Genomic DNA, 20,120 nt, shown 5'->3' with positions numbered 1-20,120 from the left:
GGACAGGGGATCATGGGGACATTGGTGTGTCTGGACACAGAGAAATAGGGACAAAGGGACATTTGGACATGGGGGACATGGCAGCAGGAGGACATGGGGATATTGGGACCAAGATAGAGACGCAGGGACACTGATGGGACATTGAGGGGACACTGATGGGAGACTGAGGGGACAGTGGGGGGACACTGAAAAGACATGGAGGGGACACTACAGGGACACTAAAGGACACGGAGGAGACACTAAAGGGACACTAAAGGGACACAGAGGGGACACTAAGGGACCCTAAAGGAACACTGAGGGGACACTGAGGGGATGCTGAGGGGACGCTGAGGGACACTGATGGGACATTAAAGGGACACTGAGGGGACACTAAAGGGACACTGAAGGGACACTGATGGGACATTAAAGGGACACTGAGGGAACATTGAGGGGACACTGAGGGGACACTAAAGGGACACTGAGGGAACATTGAGGGGACCCTAAAGGGACACTAAAGGGACACTAAGGCACCCAGGCCCACAACAAGCCCAGGCCTTTGTTTACACCGCCGCCATCTTTGCCCCAACATGGCGGCGCCCGCAGCGGCCTCACGGCGGGGGCAGACCGAGCTCTCCGGACGCATCCCCCGAGCCCCTCCGGGACCGCCGGGCCTGGCGGGGATCCCTCACCCCCGGGACAGGACCGGCCTGCCCTCACGGCCCCTTCCCGCCGCGCACCGAGCGCCGCCCGCCCCCGCCATGGCGGCGCCCTCACCCAAGATGGCGGCAGGGGGGAGCGCCCCGCGCCTCGCCGTGTGAGATGGCGCCGCGCGCTAAGATGGCGGCCGGCCGTGAGGGCAGCGCTGCCCAAAGCCAAGATGGCGGCGCGGAGCCGGGCCGGGCCGCGCGAGGGGGGAACTTCCGCCCGCGGCCAAGATGGCGTGTCGGCGGGGCAGTGCGCATGTGCGGGGCCCATGGCGAGACAAGGGGCCGAAGGCGCGCAGGGCCCGAGGCCGAGAGGTGCGGCGGGCCGGGGACAGCGCGGGGGGCGCGGGGACAGGCGACAGCGCGACACCGCCACCGCGGGCAGCGGGGAGCGCGCCGGGCCGCGGCAGGGAGGGCGGGAGGGCGGGGGGGGGCGGGTGACCGCCGTGAGGCGCGGCGGGTGTCGCTGTCACCCCGCGCGGTGTCCCCTCCCGGCGCTGTCCCCTCCCGGCGCTGTCCCCTCCCGGCGCTGTCCCCTCCCCTCCCCGGTAACGAGCGCGGCGTGTGGCGGTGTCACCCCCCCGCGGCCCGGGCCGTCCCCCCCGCTTTGTCACCGCTGCCGTGTCCCTCCCTCCCTCCCTCCCCCGCTGTGTCACCCCCCCGGTGTCACCGGGTGTCACCTCCCCCCCCCCGCCCCGGGTGTGTCCCCACCGGCCTGTCGCTGTCACCCCCTGTGTCCGCCCCGCCCCGCTCTGTCACCCCCCTGTGTCGCCTCCCTCGTGTCCCTCCACCCCGCTCTGGCGCTGTCACCCCCCCTCCAGTTTGTCACCCCCTCAGTGTCCTCTGCCCGCTCTGTCTCCCCTTGTCCCCTTTCGTGTGTCACCCCCGGCTCTCTCACCCCGCTCTGTCACTGTCACCCCCCTTCTTGTCACCTCTTTGTGTCACCCCCCTCCTGTCCCCTCCCCAGACTGGCACTGTACCCCCCTTAGTGCTCCACCCCCACGATGTCGCTCCCCTTCGTGTCCCTTCCTTGTTGTCACCTCCCCTTCCTGTCACCCTTCCTGTCCCCCGGTCTGTCACTGTCACCCCCTTCCTGTCCCCCTTGTCACTGTCACCGCCTTCATGTCCCCCATCTGTCACCCCCTCTGCCATGTCCCCCCACCCCTGTCACCCCCAGGGTGCCACCCCAACCCCCCAGTCCTGGGAGGTGACAAGGGACATCTCCCCACCCCAGGGGTGTCCCCAGTCCAGGTGACAGTGGGGACACTGGGAGGGATTACAGCCACACCAGGGTCACTGGGGAGACCCCAAAGTGTCACCCTGTGGGACCTGGTGGATTTTGGGGACAAATTGGGTGGATTTGGGGACAAACTGTGTGGATCTGGGGACACGTTGTCACCTGGCATGGGATGGGGGACATGTGGGACACCTGGACATGGTGGCAGTGGCTGGTCACTGGTGTCCCTTGGTGGTGACCGGTGTCCAGTTGGAGTGGCCAGTGGCTGGTCACAGTGGCCAATGTCCTGCTGGGGTGGCCGGTGTCCCCCTGTGGTGGCTGGTCATGGTGGCCCCAATGTCCCATGGTGGTGACCAGTGTGCCACTGGTGTTTGGTCACAGTTGTCACTGTCGCACTGTGGTGGCTGGTGGCCCATGGTGGTGACAGTGGCTGGTCACAGTGGCCAATGTCCCATCCCCGTGTCCCATCCTGGTGTCCTGTCCCTGTCCTGTCCCCATGTCCCAGTCCCTGTTCCTGTCCCTGACCCGCTGTGACCCCATGGCCCTGGATCCCTGTCCCTGTCCCTCTGTCCCCATCCCTGTCCCTCTGTCCCCATCCCCGTGTCTCTGTTCTGTCCCTGACCCCTCCATGTCCCCGTCACTGTCCCCATATCCCTGACCCACTGTGTCCCTGTCCCTGTGTCCCCATATCACTGTCCCCATCCCTGACCGTCCTTGTCCCTAAATCCCTGTCCCCATGCTCCTGTCTCCATCCCTGTGTCCCTGTCCTGTCCCCATGGCTGTCCCTATCCTGACCCTGTTTCCATGTCCCTGTCCCACCCCTGTGTCCCCATCCCCGTGTCCTGCTATCCCTGTCCCCTGTCCCCATCCCTGTATTCCTGTGTCCCATTATCCTGGTGTCCCTATATCCCAGTGTCCCGATGTCCCTGACCCCAATGTCCCTATATCCCAGTGTCCCTATATCCCAGTGTCCCAGTGTCCCTGTATCTCGGTGTTCCTGTGTCCCATTATCCTGGTGTCCCTATATCCCAGTGTCCCGATGTCCCTGACCCCGGTGTCCCTGTATCCCAGAGTTCCTGTGTCCTGATGTCCCTATATCCCGGTGTCCCTATATCCTGGTGTCCCTGTATCCCAGTGTCCCGATGTCCCTGACCCCGGTGTCCCTGTATCCCAGAGTTCCTGTGTCCCTTTATCCTGGTGTTCCTATATCCCTGTATCTCTCTAGGTGTCCCATTGTCCCGGTGTCCCTGACCTTAGTGTCCCTATATCCCTGTGTCCCTATATCCCAGTGTCCCGATGTCCCTGACCCCGGTGTCCCTATATTCCTGCATCCCTGTATCCCATTATTCTGGTGTCCCAGTGTCTCTGTGTCCCTGAATCCCCATGTCCCTATATTCTGGTATCCTCGTACCCCTATGTCCTGATGTCCCTGACCTCATGTTCCTGTATCCTGGTGTCCCTATGTCCTGATGTCCCTGACCCCAGTGTCGCTGTATCCTCTTACCCTGGTGTCCCTATATCCTGGTGTCCCTATATCCTGGTGTCCCTATATCCTGATGTCCCTGACCCTGGTGTCCCTATATCCCAGTGTCCCTATATGCCAGTGTCCCTATATCCCAGTGTCCCTGTATTCCTGTGTCCCTGTATCCCTGTGTGCTGATGTCCCTGACCCCACATCCCTGTGTCCCTCTGACCCTATATTCCTGTGGTGCTGTATCCCATTATCCTGGTGTTCCAGTGTCCCTAATCCCTGTGTCCCTATATCCTGGTGTCCCTAATCCCGGTGTCCCTATATCCTGGTGTCTCTGCATCCCAGTGTCCTGATGGCCCTGACCCCACTGTCCCTGTATCCTTGTGTCCCTATATCTTGATGTCCCTGTGTCCCTGTGTGTTGATGTCCCCGACCCCGGCGTCCCTGACCCCAGTGTCCCTGTACCCCTGTCACCGTGATGTCCTTGTTACCGTGGTGTTCCTGTGTTCCTATTACCTGATGGCCCTGACCCCGATGTCCCTGTATTCTTGTGTCCCTATATCCTGATGTCCCTGTGTGTTGATGTCCCTGACCCCGGTGTCCCTATATTCCTGTGTCCCTGTATCCCATTATCCTGGTGTCCCTATATCCCTGTGTCCCTGACCCCTGTGCCCCTATGTTCTGGTGTCCCAGTGTCCCTAATGCCTGTGTCCCTATATCCTGGTGTCCCTGTATCCCTGTGTCCTGATGTCCCTGTGTCCTTGTGTCCCTATATCTTGATGTCCCTGACCTCATGTCCCTGTGTCCTTGTGTCCCTATATCTTGATGTCCCTGACCCCGGTGTCCCTGTATCCATATATCCTGGTGTTCCTGTATCCCTGCGTCCCTATATCCCTGTGTCCCTATATCCTGGTGTCCCTGTGTCCCTGTGTGCTGATGTCCTGACCCCATGTCCCTGCATCCCTCTGTCCCTATTTTCCTGTGTTGCTGTATCTTGTTATCCTGGTGTTCCAATGTCCCTAATCCCTGAGTCCCTATATCCTGATGGCCCTGACCCCAGTGTCCTGATGGCCCTGACCCCAGTGTCCCTGTATCCTTGTGTCCCTATATCCTGATGTCCCTGTACCCCGTCACCGTGATGTCCTTGTTACCGTGATGTTCCTGTGTCCCTATTACCTGATGTCCCTGACCCTGGTGTCCATATTTTCCCATGTCCCTGTATCCCATTGTCCTGGTGTTCCACTGTCCCTCTCTCCCTGTGTCCCTGACCCCTGTGCCCCCAAATCCTGGTGTCCCACTGTCCCTAATGCCAGTGTCCCTATATCTTGGTGTCCCTGTATCCCTGTGTGTTGATGTCCCTGACCCCAGTGTCCCTATATCCTGGTGTCACTGTATCCTGGTGTCCCTATATCCTGGTGTCCCTATATCCTCATGTCTCTGCATCCTGGTGTCCTGATGGCCCTGACCCCATGTCCCTGTACTCTTGTGTCCCTATATCCTGGTGTCCCGGTGTCCCTTTCCCCAGTGTCCCTGTATTCTTGTGTCCCAATGTCCCTGTGTCCCAGTGTCCCGGTGTCCCTGTATCCCACTGTGCCTGTGTCCTGCTGTCCCTGGCCCTACTGTCCCTTTGTCCCCATATCCTGTTGTCTGGTTATCCTGGTGTCCCTGACCCCGCTGACCCTGCTGTCCCTTTGTCCCCATATCCTGGTGTCCGGTTATGCCAGTGTCCCTGTGTCCCTGACCCTGCTGTCCCTGTGTCCCCGTGTCCCGCTGTCCCTATATCCCACTGCCCCTGTGTCCCCGTGTCCCGTTATCCCAGTGTCCCATTATCTGTGTGTCCCTATATCCCGCTGTCCTGCTGTCCCTGTGTCCCCATATCCCGGTGTCCCTAGGTCCTTGTGTCCCTGTGTCCCTATATCCCAGTGTCCCTATATCCCGGTGTCCCTATATCCCCTTGTCCCTGACCCCGCTGACCCTACTGTCCCTGTGTCCCCGTGTCCCATTATCCCAGTGTCCCATTATTCGGGTGTTCCTGTATCCCCTTGTCCCTATGTCCTGCTGTCCCCATGTCCCTGACCCCACTGACCCTGCTGACCCTACTGTCCCTGTGTCCCAGAGTCCTGCTATCCAGGTGTCCCTATATCCTGCTGTCCCCATGTCCCTGACCCTGCTGTCCCCACTGTCCCCACTGTCCCCGACCCTGCTGTCCCCACTGTCCCCATGTCCCTGACCCCACTGTCCCCACTGTCCCCATGTCCCTAACCCTGCTGTCCCCATGTCCCTAACCCTGCTGTCCCCATGTCCCTGTCCCCACTGTCCCCATGTCCCTAACCCCGCTGTCCCCACTGTCCCCATGTCCCTGACCCCGCTGTCCCCATGTCCCTGACCCCACTGTCCCCATGTCCCTGACCCCGCTGTCCCCATGTCCCTGACCCCGCTGTCCCCGCAGGGCTCTGAAGGCCGCGAGGCTCCTCCTCTCCTGCCCCGCTGATGCCCGAGGGAGCCGAGCCATGAAGGGGTGAGTGAGACCCCAAAACTGACCCCAAACTGACCCCAAACTGACCGGGGACCCCAAAACTGACCCCAAACTGACCGGGGACCCCAAAACTGAGCCTAAAACTGACCTGGGACCCCAAAACTGACCCCAAAGCTGACCCCAAACTGACCTGGGACCCCAAAAATGACCTGGGGTCAAAAATGACCCCAAAAACTGACCCCATAACTGACCCCAAAGCTGACCGCAAACCTGACCTGGGACCCCAAACTGACCCCAAAGCTGACCCCAGAACTGATCCAGGACCTCAAACTGACCCCAAAACTTACCCCAAACTGACCCGGGACCCCAAACTGACCCAAAACCTGACCCCAAAGCTGACTGCAAACCTGACCTGGGACCCCAAACTGACCCCAAAGCTGACCCCAAACTGACCTGGGACTCCAAAACTGACCATAAAACTGACCTGGGACCCCAAAACTGACCATAAAACTGACCTGGGACCCCAAAACTGACCCCACAATTCCCAGTACTGAGCTGGAACCCCCAAATCTGACTCAAGTCCCCCCAGAACCACCCTGAGACACTCATATATGATCTGGGACCCCCCAAATCTGACCTGAGACCCCCAAAATCTGCCCCACAACCCCCAAAACCACCCCAGGACCCCCAAAACCACCCCAAGCCCCCCCTCAAATCAGCACAGGGACCCCCAGATCCCACTCTGGGATCCCAAAACTGCCCCAGAGTGGGGGGGAACAGAGGTGGGTGATTTAGGGGTCCCAGATTTGGGATTTGGGGGACTCGGGGACTCCCCCTGACTGTGGGATCCCCCCTTATTTTGGGATTCCCCCTCATTTTGGGATTTCTCCCCTCATTTTGGGATTTCTCCCCTCATTTTGGGATTTCTCCCCTCATTTTGGGATTCCCCATCATTTTGGGATCCCCTCAATTTGGGATCTCCCCCTCATTTTGGGATCATTTTGGGATTTCTCCCCTCATTTGGGATCGTTTTGGGATCCCCAGGCAGCAGAAAGCAGCCGAGACGGAGGAGGGGACGGTGCAGATCCAGGAAGGTGAGGGGAGACCCCCGGAGTGGGGATTTGGGGGATTTTTGGGGTCTGTGGGGGTTTATGGGGTCATATTGGGGGGTTTGTGGGATTTATGGGGGGATAAGAGGGGTTTTGGGGGTCTGTGGGGGGGTTTATGGGGGCGATATTGGGGTTTGGGGAGGTTTCTGGGGTTTACGGAGGTTTTTCAGGGTCTGGGGGAATTATGGGGGTGTATGGGACGATATTGGGGTTTTATGTGGGATTTATGGGGGATTTGGGGTTTGGGGGTCTGTGGGGGAGTATGGGATGATATTAGGGGTTTTGTGGGATTTATGGGGTGTTATGGGGGATTGGGGTCTGTGAGGCGTTATAGGGGGCTGTAGCGGAGCAGTATTGGGGGATTTTGGAGGATTTATGGGGTGTTTTGGGGGGCTTTGAGGGATTGAAGAGGGTCTGTGGGAATTTTTGGGGGATTAGGAGGGTCTTTGGGGAGATTACGGGGGTTATGGGGTCTGTGGGGGGGAATTGGGGGCGTTTTGGGGTCTGTGGGGGGATTATGGGGGTGCATGGGGCAATATTGGGGATTTGGGGGACTTATGGGGCGATATTGGGGGATTTGGGGGATTTATGGGAGAATATTGGGGGTTTGAGGGGATTTATGGGGTGTTTTGGGGGTGCTGCGGGGATTTAAGAGGGTCTGTGAAAGGAGTTATGGGAATTATGAGGTCTTATGGGGGTTTTAAGAGGGAGAGCCAGCCTGAGGTTTTAGGGGAGGGGGAATTATGAGTTTTCCCAGCTGGTGTCTATATGGGGGTTTTGAGGGAAATCTTGGGGAATCATGGGGGGTTTGAGGGGGAATTATGGGGCTTTTGGGGTCTATGGGGTGATACTGGGGGATTTGGGGATTTATGGGGATTATTGGGATGCTCAGGGGTTATAGGGCTGCAGGGGGAGTTTAGGGGATTAGCAGAGGCCGTTTCTCCCCTGCCCATTCCCCCCTCCCCATTTTGGGGGTTTTGCCCCCATTTTCGATGCTCTCCTCCCCAATTTTGGGCACCCCTCCCCAGTTTCCTGTCCCCCTCCCCAATTTGGGGTGTCTCTCTCCCAAATTTCAGGTACTCCTCCCCAATTTCCTGTCCCACTCCCCAGTTTGGGGAGTCTCTTCCCAATTTCCTGAGTCCCCCCTCATTTTGGGCACCCCTCCCCAATTTTGGGCACTCCCTCCCCAATTTCAGGCTTCCCCTCCCCAGTCTGGGGTGTCCCCCTCCCCAAATTTCCTGTCCCCTCCCCCCAGTCCCATGTCCCCTCCCCAATTTGGGGTGTCCCTCCCAAATTTCAGGTACTCCTCCCCAATTTCCTGCCCCCCCCCAGTCCCATGTGTCCTCCCCCCATTCGGGGTGTCCCTGTCCCCTCCCCACTCCGGGTGTCCCTGTCCCCCCAGGCTCGGTGGCCACAGGTGAGGACCCCACAAGTGTGGCCATCGCCAGCATCCAGTCAGCTGCCACCTTCCCCGACCCCGGAGTCAAGTATGTGTTCAGGACTGAGGGCGGCGGCACACAGGTAACACACCTGGGGGCACCTGGGGACATCTGGGGACACCTGGGCAAACCTGGGATACACCTGGATATACCTGGATACACCTGGGGACACCTGGGATACACCTGGGCAAACCTGAGATACACCTGGATACACCTGGAATACACCTGGGATACACCTGGATATACCGGGATACACCTGGGCACACCTGGATACACCTGGGATACACCTGGGATACACCTGGGCACACCTGGATACACCTGGAGTGTCCAAGCGGTGACACCTGGGCAGTGAGGGGACAGCAAAGGGACTTTGAGGGGACACTGGGGTGGCTTGGGGGAGTCTCACCTGTCCCAGGTGATGCCCCAGGTGATCCAGGTGGTGACACTGAGAGGTTTGGGGTCTGTCACACCTGTCTGAGTGTCTCACCTATCCCCAGGTGATGTACTGGGTGATCCAGGTGGCTGATAGGCAGCTGGACACTGAGGGGACACTGATGGGACAATGAGGGGACACTGGGGGGTTTGGGGTTTGTCACACCTGAGTGTCACACCTGTCTGAGTGTCACACCTGAGTGTCTCACCTGTCCCCAGGTGATGTACCGGGTGATCCAGGTGGCTGACGGACAGCTGGACGCGCAGACCGAGGGCACCAGCGCCATCAGCGGCTACCCGGCCACCCAGTCCATGACACAGGTGAGTCACCTGGGCGCCACCTGTGTCACCTGTGTGTCACCTGTGTGTTACCTGTGTGTTACCTGTGTGTCACCTGTGTGCCACCTGTGTCACCTGTGTGCTACCTGGGTGTCACCTGGGTGTCACTGTGCCTCACCTGTGTGTCACGTGTGTGTTACCTATGTGTCACCTGTCTGTCACCTGGGCGCCACCTGTGTGCCACCTGTGTGTCACCTGTGCCTCACCTGTGTGTTACCTGTGTGTTACCTGTGTGTCAGCTGGGCCTCACCTGTGTGTCACCTGTGTGTCACCTGTGTGTTACCTATGTGTCACCTGTGCCTCACCTGTGTGTCACCTGTGCCTCACCTGTGTGCTACCTGTGTGTCAGCTGGGCCTCACCTGTGTGCCACCTGTGTGCTACCTGTGTGTCACGTGTGTGTCACCTGCCACACCCACTGCCACACCCTCTACACCCTCTGTCCCCATCCCACCTGTGTCACCTGTGCCCCGCCCAGTCCGTGACACAGGTGTGTCACAAGGCCACACCCACTGCCACACCCCATTGCCACCCCCTGGGCCTCACCTGTGTCACCTATGCCCCACCCAGGCTGTGCCCCAGGTGTGCTGCAGGGCCACACCCCTGCCACGCCCCACCGTGCCACCATCCCACCTGTGCCCCAGGTTCACTGTGGGGTGTGGCTGTCCCCATCTCACCTGTGTCACCTGTCCCTCACCTGTGTCCCTGAGGCTCACCTGTGTCTCCTGTGCCCTTGACCCTCACCTGTGCCCCTAGGGCTCACCTGGGCCTCTCCTGACCTGTCACCTGTGTTACTGTGGCTCAGTTGTCTCACCTGTGCCTCATCTATGTCACCTGTCCCCTTGTCCCTCACCTGTGCCCCCCCAGTGCAGGTGATGACCGAGGTGCACTGTGGGGTCTGTCCTCATCTCACCTGTGCCTCACCTGTCTCACCTGTCCCCTCTCACCTGTCCCCATCTCACCTGTCCTTTACCTGTCCCCTCTCACCTGTTCCTCACCTGTCTCACCTGTCCCTCACCTGCACAGGCGGTGATCCAGAGCCCATTCACAAGCGAGGAGCAGGTGGATGCCGAGGCCACGCCCAGCCCCTCACCTGTCCCTGTCCCTTACCTGTCCCCATCTCACCTGTCCCATCTCACCTGTCCCTCACCTGTCTCACCTGTCCAGGCGGTGATCCAGGGCGCATTCATGAGTGAGGACCAGGTGGACGCAGAGGCCACGCCCAGCCCCTCACCTGTTCCTGTCTCTCACCTGTCCCCATCTCACCTGTCTGTTACCTGTTCCCTCTCACCTGTCTCACCTGTCTCACCTGTCCCCTCTCACCTGTCCAGGCAGTGATCCAGGGTGCATTCACAAGCGAGGAGCAGGTGGACACGGAGGTGGCACCCAGCCCCTCACCTGTCCCATCTCACCTGTCCCTCACCTGTCCCTCACCTGTCCCTCACCTGTCCCTCACCTGTCCCATCTCTCACCTGCACAGGCGGTGATCCAGGGCGCGTTCACGAGCGAGGAGCAGGTGGACGCCGAGGCCACGCCCAGCGAGGCGCACTACACCTACTTCCCAGCGGCAGGTGTGGCCGATGGCGCCAGCGCCACCGCCGTGGTGACCACGCAGAGCTCCGAGGCGCTGCTGGGCCAGCCCACGCCCACAGGTGAGGGGCGGGGCCACCTGGCCCAGTTTGGGGTCACCTGGGTTGGTTTGGGGTCACCTGGATGGGTTTGAAGTCACCTGTGCCAGTTTGGGGTCACCTGGGCTGGTTTAGGAGTCACCTGGATGAGGTTTGGTGTCACCCGGATTGGGTTTGTGGTCATCTAGACAGGGTTTGGGGTCACCTGGATGGGTTTGAGGTCACTTGTCCCGGTTTGGGATCACCTGGATGGGTTTGGGGTCACCTGGATTGGTTTAGGAGTCACCGGTCCTGGTTTGGGGTCACCTGGATTGCTTTAGGAGTCACCTGGATGGGGTTTGGGGTCACTTGGATGAGTTTGAGGTCACCTGTCCTGGTTTGGGGTCACCTGGATGGGTTTGAGATCACACCTGTTCTGGTTTGGGTCTCACCTGTGGGATTTGGATCTCACCTGTCCCATTGGGATCTCACCTGTGGATTTGGGGTCTCACCTGTGCGATTTGGGTCTCACCTGTGGATTTGGGTCTCACCTGTCCCATTGGGGTCTCACCTGTGGGATTTGGGTCTCACCTGTCCCATTGGGGTCTCACCTGTGCGGTTTGGCTGCAGGGCAGTTTTTTGTGATGATGTCACCGCAGGAGGTGCTGCCGGGGGGAGCTCAGCGCTCCATCGCCCCCCGCGCTCACCCCTACTCACCGTGAGTACCTGGGGACACCTGGGACACACCTGGGCACACCTGGGGACACCTGGAGACACCTGGGATACACCTGGGGACACCTGGGATACACCTGAGCATACCTGGGATACACCTGGGGACACCTGGGATACACCTGGGGACACGTGGGATATATCTAGGGATACCTGGGAGCACCTGGGCACACCTAGGATACACCTGGAACACCTGGGGACACCTGGGATACAACCTGGGATACACCTGGGGACACCTGGGATACACCTGGGGATACCTGGGGGCACCTGGATACAGCTGGGATACACCCAGGTCACACCAAATCACACCTGGGGCACACCTGGGCACACCCAGGACACACCTGGAACACATGTAGGACACACCTGGACATACCTGGAATACAGCTGGGCGCACTGGGACACACCCAGAAACATCTGGACACACCCAAACATACCTGGGGCACACCTGGGCACACCCGGGCACACCCAAATACACCTAGGCTACACCAAATCACACCTGGGCACACCTGGGACACACCAAGTCACACCTGGAGAGACCCAAACCCACCTGGGATACACCTGGGTCCCACCTGAGACACACCCAAACACACCTGGGACACCCTAAACACACCTGGACACAGCTGGGACAGAGCTGGGATACATCTGGGTCACACCTGGGACACCCCCAAACACACCTGGGCACAGCTGGGACAGCCCTGGGCACACTTGGACCACATCCAGACACAACCTGGGCACCCCTGGGCCACACCCAAATACACCTGTACACACCTGAGACACACCCAAACACACCTGAGACACACCCAAACACACCTGAGACACACCCAAACACACCTAGGCATGCCAAATCACACCTGTGCCACACCCACTCTCACCTGTGCCCACACCTGTCCCCGCAGGAAGTCGGAGGCTCCCCGAGCCACGCGGGACGAGAAGCGCCGAGCACAGCACAACGAAGGTACCGGGGTTGTCCCGAATTCCTGGGGTCACCCCAAATCCCAAGGGGTTATCCCAAATTTCAGGGGTCATCCCCATCCCGTGGGGTCACCCCAGTTCCTGGGGGATTGTCCCAAATCCCAGGGGTTATCCCTTTTCCCGGGGGATTATCCCGATCCCGAGGGAGTCCCCGGTTCCAGGGGGTCATCCCAATTGCTGGGGTCACCCCAGTCCCCAGGGCTCACCCCAATTCCCGGGATTCCCCCGATCCCAAGGGGTTCCCCAATTCCAGGGGCTCATCCTGATCCCGGGAGTCACCCCAATTCCCAAGGGATCATCCTAATCCTAGGGTTTCCCCCCAGCTTCTGAGGGGTCACCCCGATCCCGAGGGAGTCCCTGATTCCAGGGGGTCATCCTGATCCTGGGGGTCACCCCAATTGCTGAGGGTCACCCCAATTCCCAAGGGATCACCCCAATTCCCAAGGGATCACCCCACTTCCTGAGGATCCCTTTCCCCGCTTCTCCCCCTTTTCACATCTCTTCCCCCTGTTTTCCCCCATTCCCACCGGGAGTTCCTGTTCCCAGTTCCTGTTCGTGTTTCCCCATTCCCACCATGAATCCTCATTCCCCCGTTCCCACTGGGAATTCCCATTTCCCTCATTCCCGCTGGAATCCCCGTACCTATTTCCCCATTCCCACGGGGATTCCCATTTCCCCATTCCCACTGGGAATTCCCCTTCCCGTTTTCCCCATTCCCACTGAATTCCCCTTTCCATTTCCTCATTCCCTTGGGGAATTCCCGTTCCCATTTCCCCATTCCCTTGGGGAATTCCCGTTCCCATTTCCCCATTCCCTTGGGGAATTCCCGTTCCCATTTCCCCATTCCCTTGGGGAATTCCCGTTCCCATTTCCCCATTCGCACTGAATTCCCATTCCTGTTTCCCCATTTCTACCTGGAACCCACCCCCACCCACAACCCACCCCCCCCACCCAAACCCACCACCCCACCCAAACCCAATTCCCATTCCTGTTCCCCCATTCCCACTGGGAATTCCCCATTCCCGTTCCCCCATTCCCATGGGGAATTCCCATTTCCATTTCCCCATTCCCATTGCCCCATTCCCCCTGAATTCCTGTTCCCATTCCCCCATTCCCATGGAGAATTCCCATTTCCCCATTCCCATTTCCCCATTGCCACTGGAATTCCTGTTCCCATTTCGCCATTGCCATGGAGAATTCCCGTTCCCATTCCCGTTCCCATTCCCATTCCTGTTTCCACTGGAATTCCCATTCCCATTCCCATGGCATTCCCATTCCCGTTCCCCCATTCCCACTGGAATTCCCGTTCCCCCATTCCCACGGCATTGCCATTCCCATTCCCCCATTTCCCATTCCCGTTCCCATTCCCGTTCCCATTCCCCCATTTCCCATTCCCGTTCCCATTCCCCCATTCCCACTGAATTCCCGTTCCCATTCCCGTTCCCATTCCCACTGGAATTCCCATTCCCCCATTCCCATTCCCATTCCCACTGAATTCCCCATTCCCATTTCCCCATTCCCACTGGAATTCCCATTCCCACTGGAATTCCCATTCCCATTCCCATTCCCACTGGAATTCCCATTCCCGTTCCCATTCCCGTTCCCATTCCCCCATTTCCCATTCCCCCATTTCCCCATTCCCGTTCCCATTCCCGTTCCCATTCCCATTCTAGTTCCCATTCCCATTCCCGTTCCCATTCCCATTCCCATCCCCACTGGAATTCCCGTTCCCATTCCCCCATTCCCTGTTCCCATTCCCATTCCCCCATTCCCGTTCCCACTGGATTCCCGTTCCCATCCCCACTGGATTCCCGTTCCCATTCCCATTCCCCCATTCCCGTTCCCACTGGATCCCGTTCATTCCCAGTGGAGCGCCGCCGCCGGGACAAGATCAACAACTGGATCGTTCAGCTCTCCAAGATCATCCCCGACTGCTCCATGGAGAACACCAAATCCGGACAGGTCTGGGGATTCGGGGTTCTGTGGGATTTGGGGTTGGTTTGGGATTTGGGGTTTTGGGATTTTGGGATTGGTTTGGGATTTGGGGTTGTTTTGGGATTTTGGGGGATTTGGGGTTGTTTTGGGATTTTGGGATTGGTTTGGGATTTGGGGTTGGTTTGGGATTTGGGGTTGTTTTGGGATTCTGGGATTGGTTTGGGATTTGGGGTTGTTTTGGGATTTTGGGGGATTTGGGGTTGTTTTGGGATTCTGGGATTGGTTTGGGATTTGGGGTTGTTTTGGGATTTTGGGGTTGTTTTGGGATTTTGGGGATTTGGGGTTGGTTTGGGATTTTGGGGTTGGTTTGGGATTTTGGGGATTTGGGATTGTTTAGGGATTTGGGGACTGTTTTGGGATTTTGGGATTCGGGGTTGTTTTGGGATTTTGGGGATTTGGGGCTGTTTTGGGGTTGTTTTGGGATTTTGGGGCTGGTTTGGGATTTGGGGTTGTTTGGGGGTTTTGGGGCTGTTTGGGGATTTTGGGGCTGGTTTGGGATTTGGGGATTTGGGGCTGGTGTGGAATTTGGGGTTGTTTCGGGATTTGGGGATTCGAGGTTATTTTAGGATTTGGGGTTGTTTGGGGGATTTGGCATTGTTTTGGGATTTGGGGTTGTTTTGGGATTTGGAGATTTTGGGATTAGGGGATTTGGGATTTTGGGATTTGGGGTTGTTTGGGATTCAGGGCTGTTTTGGGATTCGGGGTTGTGGGATTTGGGGTTGTTTTGGGGTCGGTTTGGGATTTTGGGATTTGGGGGTTGTTGTGGGATTTGGGGTTGATTTGGGGTTGTTGTGGGATTTGGGGTTGTTTTGGGGTCGTTGTGGGATTTTGGGATTTGGGGCTGTTTGGGATTTGGGGTTGTTTTGGGGTTGTTTAGGATTTGGGGTTGTTTTGGGGTTGTTTTGGGGTTGGTTTTGGTTGTTTTGGGATTTGGGGATTTGGTGTTGATTTTGGGATTCGGAGTTGTTTGGGATTCAGGGTTGGTTTGGGATTTTGGGGTTGTGTTGGGGTTGTTGCGGGATTTGGGGTTGATTTGAGGTTTGGGGTCGGTTTGGGATTTTGGGTTTGGTGGTTTTGGGATTTGGGGTGACCCGTGATTGGACTCGCAGAGCAAGGGCGGCATCCTGTCCAAGGCGTGCGATTACATCCAGGAGCTGCGGCAGAGCAACCTGCGGCTCTCCGAGGAGCTGCAGGGCTTGGACCAGCTGCAGATGGACAACGAGGTGCTGCGGCAGCAGGTGGGCAACTGGGAGGGACTGGGAGGGACTGGGATGGGATTGGGGGTACTGGGATGGATTGGGATGGGCTGGGATGGACTGGGATGGGATTGGGAGAGACTGGGAGGGACTGGGATGGGATATGGACCAGCTGCAGATGGACAACGAGGTGCTGCGGCAGCAGGTCAGACTGGGTGCACTGGGAGTGACTGGGAGGGGCACTGGGATAGACTGGGAGGGACTGGGATGGGATTGGGAGAGACTGGGATAGACTGGGAGGGGATTGGTATAGACTGGGATGGACACTGGGATGGACTGGGATGGGACTGGGGGCACTAGGATGGGATTGGGATGGACTGGGATGGGATTGGGATGGGATATGGACCAGCTGCAGATGGATGACAAGGTGCTGCGGCAGCAGGTGGGGAACTGGGGGGACTGGGACAGACTGGGAGGGACACTGGGATGGACTGGGATGGACTGGGATGAGATATGGACCAGCTGCGGATGGACAATGAGGTGCTGCGGCAGCAGGTCAGACTGGGGGGACTGGGATGAACTGGGATAGACTGGGATGGGATTGGGGGCACTAGGATGGGATTGAGAGGGATTGGGATGGACTGGGAGGAACTGGGAGGGGACTGGGATGGACTGGGACCAGCTGCAGATGGACAACGAGGTGCTGCGGCAGCAGGTGGGAAACTGGGATGGACTGGGAGGGACTGGGATGGACACTGGGATGAACTGGGATGGGATTGGGATGGGATTGATGGGGCTGGGATGGACTGGGATGAGATTGGGACCAGCTGCAGATGGACAGTGAGGTGCTGCAGCAGCAGGTCAGACTGGGAGCACTGGGAGGGACTGGGATGGACTGGGATGGACTGGGATGGGATTGGGAGAGACTGGGATAGACTGGGAGGGGATTGGTATAGACTGGGATGGACACTGGGATGGACTGGGATGGGACTGGGATGGGATATGGACCAGCTGCAGATGGATGACAAGGTGCTGCAGCAGCAGGTGGGGAACTGGGGGGACTGGGATGGACTGGGATGGACACTGGGATGGATTGGGATAGACTGGGATGGGATTGGGATGGGATTGGGATGGATTGGGATGGGATTGGGATGGATTGGGATGGGATTGGGATGGACTGGGATGGGATTGGGATCAGCTGCAGATGGACAATGAGGTGCTGCGGCAGCAGGTCAGACTGGGGGGACTGGGAGGGGATTGGGATGGACTGGGATGGATTGGGATGGGATTGATGGGATTGGACTGGGAGGAACTGGGATGGACTGGGAGCAGCTGCAGATGGACAACAAGGTGCTGAGGCAGCAGGTGGGAACTGGGGGGACTGGGATAGACTGGGAGGGGATTGGGAGAGACTGGGAGGGACTGGGGGATATTTTGGGGTTCTGGGGGATATTTTGGGGTTCAGGACACTCCTGACCCCCCAAAAACCCCCAAATTACCCCAAATTAGGTGGAGGAGCTGAAGAACAATTGGGGTTTTTGGGCTGTACTGGGCTGTACTGGGAGGGCACTGGGGGATATTTTGGGGTTCAGGGATGATATTTTTGGGGTTCAGGGATGATATTTTGGGGTTCAGGATGCTCCTGACGTCCCCAAATTACCCCAAATTAGGTCGAGGAGCTGAAGAGCCCTGGGGAGCACTGGGGGTTACTGGGAGCACTGTATTGTACTGGGAGGAACTGGGGGATATTTTGGGGTTCAGGGATGATATTTTTGGGGTTTGGGGATGATCTCTTGGGGTTCAGGACACTCCTGACCTCCCAAAAACCCCCAAATTCCCCCCAAACCAGGTGGAGGAGCTGAAGAACCCTTGGGGTTATTGGGCTGTACTGGGGGCACTGGGTTGTACTGGGAGGGCACTGGGGGATATTTTGGGGTTCAGGGATGATATTTTTGGGGTTCAGGGATGATAATTTTGGGGTTCAGGATGCTCCTGACGTCCCCAAAAACCCCCAAATTCCCCCAAATTAGGAGGAGGAGCTGAAGAAGAATTGGGGTTATTGGGCTGTACTGGGCTGTACTGGGAGGGCACTGGGGGATATTTTGGGGTCCTGGATGATATTTTGGGGTTCAGAACACCCCTGACCCCCCAAAAACCCCCAAATTCCCCCAAAACCAGGTGGAGGAGCTGAAGAACAAGAACCTGCTGCTGCGAGCTCAGCTGCGCCAGCACGGCCTGGAGATCGTCATCAAGAACGACACCCACTGACCCCCCCGGGACCCCAAAACCCACCCCAAAACCCCCCCTGGGACCCCAAAACCCACCCCAAAACCCCCCTGCACACCCCAACCCCCCGGGCCACCCCAAACCCCCCAAAATCCCCCCAAACCCCCCAAATCCTCCCCAAAATCCACCTCCAGAAACCCCAAAATCCTCCCCAAAATCCCCCCAGGACCCTCCACCCTACCTCCCCCAGCTCGGTTTGTGCCCCTCCCCACCCCGCGGTCTCGGGGGCTCCAGACCCCTCCCCCACCCCAAAACCCCAAAAATCCCTCAAACGTCACCCCAAAACCCCCAAATTCACCCCAAATTCACCCCAAATTCACCCCCACGCTCTCGGCCCGGGGGGGGCGCCACCCCCTCCCCTCCCCCACCCCAAAATTTGGGAAATCCCCAAAAATTTGGGATCCAAACCTCTCCCAAAAAACGGGATTTGGGGTTTTCCCCTCCCTCTCCCCTCCCGGGGGGTTTTTGATTTTTTTTTTTTTTTTTTAAAACTCTTCGGAATTGCAAAAAAAAAAAAAAAAAAACCAAAAAAAGCCACAGAGAGAAAAAAATGACAAAAAAAAAAGGACAAAAAAGAAAAAAAAAAAACCAAAACGACAAAAAAAAAAACCAACCAAAAGCGGAAAAAATAAATAAAAATAGGGATTTGTTTTTTTTTTTCCAGGTCCTGCAGGTTCTTCCCGCTGGGTGGGGGAAATCCCAGGGACTTGAAATTCCTAAAGAATTCCTGAAATATTCCTAAAAAGTTCCTAAAAAGTTCCTGAAATATTCCTGAAATATTCCTAAAAATTTCCTAAAATATTCCTGAAATATTCCTAAAGAATTCCTAAAAAATTCCTGAAATATTCCTAAAATATTCCTAAAAAAATCTTAAAAACATCCTAAAATGTTCCTAAAATATTCCTAAAGAATTCCTTAAATATTCCTTAAAAAATCCAAAAGAATTCCTGTAATATTCCTAAACATTTTCTAAAAACATCCTAAAATATTCCTAAAAAATTCCTAAAAACATCCTAAAAAATTCGTAAGGAATTCCTGAAATATTCCTTAAAAATTCATAAATTATTCTTAAGTTGTTCCTAAAAAATTCTTGAAATATTGCTAAAATATTCCTAAAAATTTTCTAAAATATTCCTAAAAATTCCTAAAAAAATTCTAAAATATTCCTAAAAAATTCTAAAATATTCCTAAAAAATTCTTTAAAAATTTCTAAAATATTCCTAAAATATTCCTAAAAAATTCCTAAAGATTTCCTAGACATTTCATAAAAAATTCCTAAAGAATTCCTAAAATATTCCTAAAAAAATCTCTAAATTATTCCTAAATTATTCCTAAAAACTTCTTAAAATATTCCTAAAATATTCCTGATTCCCCATCTGGAAACCCAAAACTTCCAGGAATTTCCTCCAAAGGATCCCAAAATTCCTAAAAAATTCCTAAATAATTCCTGAAAAATTCCTAAAATATTCCTAAACATTTCCTAAAATATTCGTTAAAAATTCTTTAAAAATTTCTAAAAATTTCCTAATAAATTCCTAAAGAATTCCTAAAATATTCCTAAAAAATCCTAAAAACATCCTAAAATACTCCTAAAAAAAAATCTCCAAATTATTCTTAAAAAAATCCAAAAGAATTCCTGAAATATTCCTAAAAAATTCCTAAAGAATTCCTTAAATATTCCTTAAAAAATCCAAAAGAATTCCTGTAATATTCCTAAACATTTTCTAAAAACATCCTAAAATATTCCTAAAAAATTCCTAAAAACATCCTAAAAAATTCGTAAGGAATTCCTGAAATATTCCTTAAAAATTCATAAATTATTCTTAAGTTGTTCCTAAAAAATTCTTGAAATATTGCTAAAATATTCCTAAAAATTTCCTAAAATATTCATTAAAAAATCCTAAAAACATCCTAAAATATTCCTAAAAAGTTCCTAAAGAATTCCTAAAAAAATCCTGAAATATTCCTAAAGAATTCCTAAAATATTCCTAAAAAATCCTAAAAACATCCTAAACTACTCCTAAAAAAAATCTCTAAATTATTCTTAAATTATTCCTAAAAAATTCTTAAAATATTCCTAAAAAATTTCTGATCTGCTCTGGAAACCCAAACCTTCCAGGAATTCCCCCAGAGGATCCCAAAATCCCCCTG

The 20,120-nt window shown here is 55.5% G+C and overlaps 1 protein-coding gene across 2 annotated transcripts; it reads left to right on the top strand.

Annotated features, from left to right (window-relative positions):
* The first annotated feature begins 866 nt into the window (after positions 1-866).
* LOC146421005 (upstream stimulatory factor 1-like) lies at positions 867-17,987 on the top strand. 2 transcript variants are annotated; one of them, XM_085047721.1, is made up of 11 exons: positions 867-998; positions 5,841-5,909; positions 6,912-6,961; positions 8,379-8,497; positions 9,067-9,168; positions 10,665-10,836; positions 11,422-11,509; positions 12,417-12,475; positions 14,360-14,454; positions 15,597-15,725; positions 17,862-17,987. In XM_085047721.1, exons 1-11 carry the CDS (start codon positions 940-942, stop codon positions 17,949-17,951), a joined length of 1,032 nt encoding a protein of 343 aa, XP_084903847.1. In that variant the 5' UTR covers positions 867-939; the 3' UTR covers positions 17,952-17,987. The 2 variants fall into 2 exon arrangements, with proteins under 2 accessions (XP_084903847.1, XP_084903846.1); XM_085047720.1 differs by lacking the exon at positions 17,862-17,987 and adding an exon at positions 17,193-17,318.
* The last annotated feature ends 2,133 nt before the right edge of the window (positions 17,988-20,120 follow it).

Source organism: Lichenostomus cassidix, unplaced genomic scaffold (genome assembly GCF_008360975.1).
Source record: "Lichenostomus cassidix isolate B80296 unplaced genomic scaffold, HeHo_3.0 HiC_scaffold_851, whole genome shotgun sequence".
NCBI lineage: Eukaryota > Metazoa > Chordata > Aves > Passeriformes > Meliphagidae > Lichenostomus > Lichenostomus cassidix.
Note: the sequence above shows the minus strand (reverse complement) of the source record. Positions and strands in the feature narration are given on the sequence as shown.